Below are 8,214 nucleotides of genomic sequence, written 5' to 3'. Positions count from 1 at the left end.
TCCCAGGCCAACCCCCCGCCCCCAGCACTCACAGCCCCCAGTAAGAACAGGCCCAGTTCCTCACAAGGGGGTCTCCCCTCTGGGCTTGTCCTGGGGTGGGCCCCGCCCTCCCTGTGCCCCCCAAGCCCAGAGCTGGGCCCGAACTCCCCACACCCCCTATGCCCGGGGCTGGGCCCCCCGCTCCCCCGCTCCCCGTGCCCCCCATGCCCGAAGCTGGGCCCCGCGCTCCCCGCCAGCTGGTGATACGCTGGGGCGGGACCGGAGCAGAGCCCCATAGACCATTCGAGGGTTCAGATCCCTGCCCCAGGGCTGCCAGGAGCTCCCGCCTCTCAGCGGGGCCAGGGAGGATCGGGGGGACTCCGGCAGCGAAAGGCCTGACATGTCCCTGGCCAGGAGAGGGAGCGGAACCCAGTTGGACGGGGCACTGGGGGGACAACGGCCCTTTGGAGCCGTAGGTCCCCCCCCCTGACTGTGTGATCTGCTCCAGGGGCCAGAGCCTGTCTGGGCGACCACACGAGATGTTCCCAGGGGGCAGGGGGGGCTCCGGCCCGGGCGACCAGATGAGATGTTCCAGGGGGGCAGGGGCGGCTCCGGCCCAGGAGACCGGACGAGATGTTCCCAGGCAGGGGGCTCCGGACGAGATGTTCCCGGGGGGCAGGGTGGGCTCCGGCCCGGGCGACCGGACGAGATGTTCCCAGACGCGGGGCCTCTGGACAAGGTGTTCCGGGAGGGGAGAAGGGCAGCTCTGGCCTGGGCGACTGGATGAGATGTTCAGGGTGGGGGGGCCTCTGGCCTGGGACCTGGAGCCCAGCATCTGCCTGTTCAGTTCTGTGGCCAAACATAGAGATCTGGGAAACCAGCCAGAACGGGAATTTCAGGGTTTCCCCAGAACCCAGAGAGAAGATTCCCTGGGGCCAGACCAGACAGTTCAAATGGACATTTCCAGGATGGGGAGGGGGAGAGACTCTTTTCCAGCTGATGTCATTTGCCAAAATCCCCCCAAAGGTGCAAATAGGCTTAGGGCCCAAAAAATGCATTTAGGTGAATTTACTATAAATGTTCTGCTCCCGTTATAACCTGAGTGTGTGTCAGGGTGTGTTAGGGTGTGTGCACACCTCAAACCCCCCCACCCCACCCCCAGCATGTCAGGGCATCAGGGCATGTGTATGTCTCCCCCCATGGGCATTCCTGGGGGGGGCTGTCACAGACTCACAGATTGGGACCACGCCTGGCCCCGTGCGGTCCGTGGGAGGGGGTGCCCCTTTCAGTGCGACAGGCCTTCTTGGGGGGCCACTCTCTCCCAGGGTCAGGCCCCTCCACCTCCTGGAACCACACCTCTCTGAGCCTCAGCACGTCTGTCTCTGCCTTGGGCCCCCCAGGGAGTCCCCTCGCTCTGGGCCCCCGGGGCCTCCTCACCCCTGAAGGGGACGATCCATCACCCCCTGCCCTGTTCTCTAGCCTGGAGCGACTCTCCCCCAGTGTAACACAGGAGGTTTATTGAGAGTTGAACCCAGCACAGGAAACTCTCCAGCCTCAGGCCTGGCCTCCCTCAGCCCAGCACATCCCAGTCCCCCTGCAGCCAGGGAGCCGCTGCTCCAGCCAGAGCCCCCCTGCTTCCCAGCTGGGCCTCCCATATCCCGCCCCGGCCCCTCTGTCCACTGGCTCTCGCCAGGAAAACAGGGTGGAAATTGGGCCTGGTCTCCCCCCTCTCAGCCCCACCCTGCACTGCGGACCCGGCTGGTCAGCTCGCCGGGTCCCCCCCGCAGTCCCAGGTCCCGCACTGGCCAGGAATACCGGCTGGACTCCTGACTGGGTCTCCGGGTCACCAGGCGCTGGGGTCTCCATCCTCCAGGGCATCAGCCGGGGTCCCGAGTTCCCTCTCTGGTCCTGTGCTCCAGCAAACTCCCTCTCCCCTCCCCTCGTTAACCAGTAACACCCGGCGACACTGAGTCCCACCCCCCGCATGCAACCCCCTGGAAAACACAGAAAAACCAAGAAACTCCCCCACTTGGTCACAGCCCCCTCCATGCAGAAGCCGCTGGGGCAAATGTCTCTGTTCCAGCCCCGACATGGCTGCCGCCTGCCCTGCCCCCATCTGGTGCTCCTTCAGCTAGACAAATGGGGTGTCACTGTACCAAGGTCCCCCCAGTTATGACCCATTGGCTTAGGAGCCTTGTGCAAATCCTTGTGTGAGCCCCATGCTATAGAAAGGGCTAGGTTGTATTGTGTGTGCACATTGCATTAGCACATTTGCTAGGGGATTGTGCATTGCACTAGTGTGTGCACAAAGGGTGAGGTTGTGTTGTGCACAGGAGTCACAGTAGCATGTTTGCAGCAACCAGAGGTTGTGTATGTTGCACTAGTATGTGTCCAGCAGGCTGTAGAGGTGTGCATTGCACTAGTGTGTGTGCAGCAGGCTGAGTGTGCACACATTGCACTAGCATGTGCAGCAGGCCAGGTCTGTATGCATTGCACCAGCAACTGTGCAGCAGACTGAGGGTGTGCAATTGCACAAGTGCATGTGCAATGGCCTGGGGTGTGCACGTGTGGGTGTGCACCGCACTAGCAGACGTGCAGCTGGCAGGGAAAGGGGGCAGCTATCAGTGAACAGGAGAGGTGGGGATATAGGTAAGCGTGTAAGAGCAGGCACAATGCTGGCACACAGGTGTGCCCCACCACTAGCCGTGCAGGTGAGCATGTGGCTGGGTGGCAAGGGGGCACATGGAGCCAGGTGGGGGCCACTGCAGAGCCAGGCCCCTGAACTAACACAGGCAGAGCTGGAGCAGGTCCCTCCCCCCAGCCACCCCTTGGCCAGCAGCTGTGCCGGTGAATCCCCCACGCCCACACCTCAGCCCCCGTCAAGAGTGTGGCGAGTAGCCCTGGGAGCGTCAGACCTTCGGGTGCTCCCCCACCAAGCCCTCAGCCCCCCGGTTCGGTGCCCACACGGGCAGAGAGAGCCTGGGGAACGCCCGGGGGGCAGGACAGGTGTTGCCACGGGGGGGGCAGTGGGAAAGATGGTTAGTGACAACTGGGCAGCGGGTGTTGTGTCACCACAGGGTGTGATGCATCAGTGGCTGAGAGTGTCAGGGTGTCATGACACCACAGGGTGTCTTAGTGGGAAAGACAGTTAGTGACAGCTGGGTGGCAGGTGTTTTATCTCCGAGGGTTGTGTCACCACGTGAGATGGTTAGTGACAGCTGGGCACCAGGTGTTGTGTCACCATGAGGTGTGTTAGCAGCAGTGTGATGCGGCAGTGGCTGAGGGTGTCATGTCACTGCAGGGTGTGTTAGTGGGAAAGACAGTTAGTGACAGCTGGGCACTGAGTGTTGTATCTCCGAGGATTGTCTCACCACCTGAGATGGTTACTGACAGCTGGGTGGCAAGTGTTGTCAATGTGGGGTGTGTTAAATGTCCACTGACATCACACTGCTGCTGAATGAGGGTGTTGTGTCACCGTGGGTTGTCAGCGTGTGAGATGGTGACAGCTGAGCGGCGGGTGTTGTCACCACAGGGGGTGTTAGCTGCAGTGTGATGCATCAGTGCATATCGCAGAGCGTCAGGGTGTTGTGTCACCATGGGTTGTCAGCGTGTGAGATGGTGACAGCTGGGCGGCGGGTGTTGTGTCACCACAGGAGGCGGGGGCAGCGTGGGGGGCAGGGGGGGAGCCCCCCTGTACAAGATCCCTCCCAGGCCTGGGAAACGGCCCCCTGCCAGGACACTCACCTCTCCCCCATACTCCTATCCAGGTGGGGAAAGGGGAAGGGACACAGCACAGGTCGGGGGCGGGGAAGCAGGTAGGGAATGGACTAGTGCCCCCACCTCCCTCCTCCTGCCCCCTCTCGGCCAGCGTGGAACAGCCCCACCTGGTGCCACAGGAAGGACACCGGGGAGACCCGGCCCCTCCGTCTTCACTGGCTGCCGAGGGTCTAGCTGGTACAGAGGGGCTGGGGCCCGTTGTTCTGGCCAAGGCCGTGGGTCGTGCGTCTCTGCGGGGGGGGGACCCGCACCTGATCAGCAGCAGGGGAGCTGGGAACAAGGGCGTTACAAAGCTGTAAGGGGCTGCGGGCGCATCACGTGGGGGGGGGGGGGATTGCTCAGCTCTGGGACTCAGGAACCAGCCCCCCTGGACAGGTCTGGGCTAGTTTGCCAGGCACCGCAGCCGAGGGTCTGGAACGGGGACAGCGGCATCATGCGTTGGCCTCTCCTCCCGCCTGTGCTGGACACAACACGGGCCGCGGAGCCTGGGCCCCGGCTGAAGGGGGAACCGGACCATCCAGCGGGGTGAGAAACCGGCTCCATCCAAATCCTGCCCAGGGCGAGAAGGGGTCAGATCGTGACCGGTCACTGGCTTTGGGGACCGCCTGTGACCCTCTGCCGGAAATGAGCCTGCTGGCGGCCAGGGGGAAGCTCAGCGCGGGTTACAAAGATGGGGCATCGCCTCGCCCCAGCGAGGGTCAGGGGCTGACAGCTCGGGGGTGCCCCCCAGTCTCTGGGAGATTCGGGAGTGGCGGGGGGGGGGGCTGCGCGGCGACGGCCAGTAGGTGCACAGCGCCCGAAGGAGTTTGCTGGCGTGGGATGCGTTATGGTGGGCCCAGTCGTACCCGCATTACAGCTTACTCAGGAATCCTGCACACACGAACTTGTCCCTCCCAAGCCCCTACAGGGAGACATCCCCCCCCTATCTCTCTGCCCCCCAGCAATGGAGCGGGGGATTTCCAAGTACAACCAGGACGGCCTTGCTAATGGCTCCCCATTGGACCCAGGTACCCCAACCCCTCTACAGCGCCACGAGCTCCTGACCCAAACACCCCACCTACTGCCCTTGGGGCGCCTCCTGCTCCAGCCCCCCAGTTCGAACCATGATGGTTTCTCTATGTCCCATCTCCCCCGGACAGTTCACTCCACAATGATGTTTACTCATGTTTACGTGTAACACGGATACCAAAGCCCCCCAGAGGCGGCCAGTTAGCAAAACGGGGGGGCTATTACGTCGGCGGGGAGATGGCTGGCTGGGGGTCAATGAAAAGGAGCTACTGGGCAGCATCCACGGCCCTGGCATGGGGGACTGGGTGGTGTGCGGGGGGGGTGCGGTCTGGAGCTGCAGCCCGTGGCCGCGGGATGCAGCCCAAGGCGGCAGCCAGAGAAGCAAATGGAAGTGCCCTGGTGACGAGTGTGGCCACGAGGGGGAGCTGGGGGGGGGCAGCGCCATGGCCAGGAGCCACGTGGCCCCGGGCACAGGGACATGGCCACGAAGGGAAGCCAGAGGGGGCAGCACCATGACTATGAGGAACTACCTGGCCCTGGGACGTGGCCACGAGGAGGAACCAGACGGGGCAGCGCCATGGCCAGAAGGAGCCACGTGGCCCCAGGCACAGGGACGTGGCCGCAAGGGGGAGCTGGAGAAGCAGCTGTCGCCACGTATGACCCAGCCATGGCTAGAACAGAAGCCGTGTGGCCACCAGCCAAGAGCTTTGGCATGAGCTGTGTGGGGTGGTGGGAAGGCTCTGTCCACGCCGTGGCCCCTTCTCCCGGCTCAGACCCCTCCCAGCTGAACGTTCTCCAGGCGGCCGCCCGGGGCGCCCTCGGGCTCGGTGGCCACAGCGGGGTAGATCTCAATCGTCTCCATGATGGTCAGGGTGTTGCCGTAGTCTGGGGCGGCGGCGGCTGCCATGGCAGCCGCGGCAGCGGCTTCGGCCAGGGCCTCCTGCTCATTCTGCAGGCGTTGCTGCTGGTGCAGCTTGCGGTGTTTCCACAGGTTGGAGAAGGAGCGATAGGCCTTGCCGCAGTCGGCGCAGTGGTAGGGGCGCTCGCCGGTGTGGATGCGCCGGTGCTCGGCCAGCCGCACAGCGATGGTGAAGGCCTTGCCGCACTCCTCGCATTTGAAGGGCTTCTCGCCGGTATGCAGCCGCCGGTGGTCCTTGAGGTGGGTGGACTGGCGGAAGGCCTTGCCGCAGTCCGGGCAGGGGTAGGGCCGCTCCCCGGTGTGGATGCGCCGGTGAACCTGCAGCGAGGTCTCAGTGCTGAACAGCTTCTTGCAGTCGGCGCATTCGAAGCTCTTGGGGCAGGTGGCACGGCGGGGAGGGGGTGGCGGTGGCGGCGGGGCAGGGGCCTCCTCCTCCGGGGAGGCCACAGCCCCCCCGTCGTGGAGCAGCTCGTGGGCACGGAGCCGGGCGGCCGAGCTGACCTTCTTCCCACAAGTGGGGCACTCGAAGCGCCGGCTCACCTTGCCGCACTTGTGCTCACGGAGCTGCAGGGCTGTGACAAAGGCAGCGCCGCAGCCGGCGCAGACCTGGGGCTCCCGCCCGGCGTGGCTCAGCTGGTGCACGTCCAGCAGGCGCCGGAGCAGGAAGGAGCGCCCACACTCCTGGCACTTGTAGGGGTACTCGCCCGTGTGGTGGTAGCGGTGCATGAGCAGGCGGTAGGGCCGGTGGAAGTTGATGCCGCACTCCTGGCACTTGTAGGGGTAGTGGCGGCTGTGCACGAAGAGGTGCTGCTGCAGGGTGGAGGACTGGGTGAAGGCCTTCTGGCAGATCTCGCAGCGGTAGGGGCGCTCGCCCGTGTGGGTCAGCCGGTGGCGCAGCAGGTTGGCCTGAGAGTTGAAGCTCTTGCCACACTCCTTGCAGTGGAAGGGGCGCTCGCCCGTGTGGGTCAGCAGGTGGTTGCGGACGTGCGACTTCTTCTTGAACATTTTGCCGCAGGTCTGGCACTTGTGGCGCCGCTCCAGCTTGTGCACGAAGCGCTGGTGCCGCACCAGCTGCAGGTGCTTGGAGAAGACCTTGCTGCACATCAGGCAGCGGAAGCTGGGCCCGTTGGCCTCCGCGTTCTCCACTGAGTAGATGATGGCCAGCGGCACAACGTCGTCCGGCTTCTTGGGCGCTGGCGGGGCGGGCGGGGGCTCCGGCGGGGCGGGCAGGGGCGGCTCCGGCGGGGGGTGCGGCAGGGGGCCGTGGGAGCGGCGGTGGTAGAGGAACTTGGTCATGTTGAGGAAGGCCTTGCCGCAGGCGCAGCGGTGCAGCGGGTTGGGGGAGTGTCCGCGCCGGTGGGCCAGCAGCACGGCCTCGGTGTCGAAGGCCAGGCCGCAGTCCAAGCACAGGTAGTGCGACTCGCCGCTGTGCTCGCTCCGGTGCTGCCGCAGGGCCAGCGGGGTGGGCAGTACCTTGCTGCAGAGCGGGCACTGGAAGGCGCCCTGGCGGTGGCACTGCAGGTGCAGCTGGAGCTGGTGCGCCGAGGGGAAGAGCTGCTGGCACTCGGCGCACCAGGGCTCCTGGCTGCCCCGCTTGGGCCGACGCGGCGCAGCCGCCGCCTCCTCAGGCCCGTTCTTCAGCTCGTAGCTGTGGTCGCTGGCGGCGATGCTGGGCTCCGAGGGGGCAGGCATGGCTCCGTTCAGCACGCCCGCTGGCGCCGGTTGCGGGGGATCCGCTGGGCAGGCGGGTGGCTCTGCCAGCTCCCCGGCGGGCGCAGCGCCCAGGTGCGTGGCCTGGTGCTCCAGGAAGTCCTTGGGCGTCTGGAAGAGCTGCAAGCACTCGCCGCATTCGTAGAGCAGCAGCTGCACAGCGCAGCCATCCCCCCCCGCCGCTGCCGCCTCCGCCTCCTCCGGCTTGCGGTAGGAGTGCTCCAGGTCCACCAGCGCCTGGCTCTGGCCGGCGGGTCCCGCCTCGGGGACGGGGGGCTCCGGGGGGGCGCGGTGGGCCTGCCGGTGAGCCAGCCACACCTCCTGGCTGAGGAATAGGGCCTTGCACTCCACGCACTCGTAGTGGATCTGGCTGGAGGCCGGCAGCTTGGCGGGCGCCTCCGGCTCCTGGCTCAGGCGCTTGAGGTGCAGCTCCTGGTGCTCCAGGAGCTCGCCCGGGGAGAGCAGCAGCTGCCCGCACTCCAGGCACTGGTACTGGCTGCTCTCCTGCACGGCCAGCGCCTGGTACAGCCCGGCCTCGGCCTCGCCCGCCAGCCCCACCACCTCGTAGTGCTGCTCCGGGCCCAGGTGGCTCTGCTGGTGCAGCAGCGCCTCCTCCAGGGAGCCGTAGAGCTGGCTGCACTCCGAGCACACGTAGCGATGCTCCACGTACAGCAGCGTCTCCTCTGCCGGCTCCGCCATGCCGGGGCAGGGGGGCCTCACCTGCCGGGGGGAGAGACGGGGTCAGAGATGGGGGCTCTGGGAGGGTGACACACGCGGGGTGACACAAGGGGGGCTCTGTGTGGGGGTGTGACACATGGGGG

At 65.8% G+C, this 8,214-nt stretch overlaps 1 protein-coding gene across 1 annotated transcript; it reads right to left on the bottom strand.

The window, feature by feature from the left end:
- Positions 1 to 5,122: 5,122 nt before the first annotated feature.
- Positions 5,123 to 8,127, bottom strand: ZNF574 (zinc finger protein 574). The gene has a single exon (XM_032787647.2). The coding sequence runs from the start codon at positions 8,090 to 8,092 to the stop codon at positions 5,534 to 5,536; it is 2,559 nt and encodes an 852-aa protein (XP_032643538.1). The 5' UTR covers positions 8,093 to 8,127; the 3' UTR covers positions 5,123 to 5,533.
- Positions 8,128 to 8,214: the final 87 nt, after the last annotated feature.

This window comes from Chelonoidis abingdonii, chromosome 11, assembly GCF_003597395.2.
Source record: "Chelonoidis abingdonii isolate Lonesome George chromosome 11, CheloAbing_2.0, whole genome shotgun sequence".
Classification (NCBI taxonomy): domain Eukaryota; kingdom Metazoa; phylum Chordata; order Testudines; family Testudinidae; genus Chelonoidis; species Chelonoidis abingdonii.
Note: the sequence above shows the minus strand (reverse complement) of the source record. Positions and strands in the feature narration are given on the sequence as shown.

Bases quoted from the DNA above. Each gene is read 5' to 3' on its own strand.
- ZNF574 (XM_032787647.2), bottom strand. From the start codon at position 8,092: ATGGCGGAGCCGGCAGAGGAGACGCTGCTGTACGTGGAGCATCGCTAC.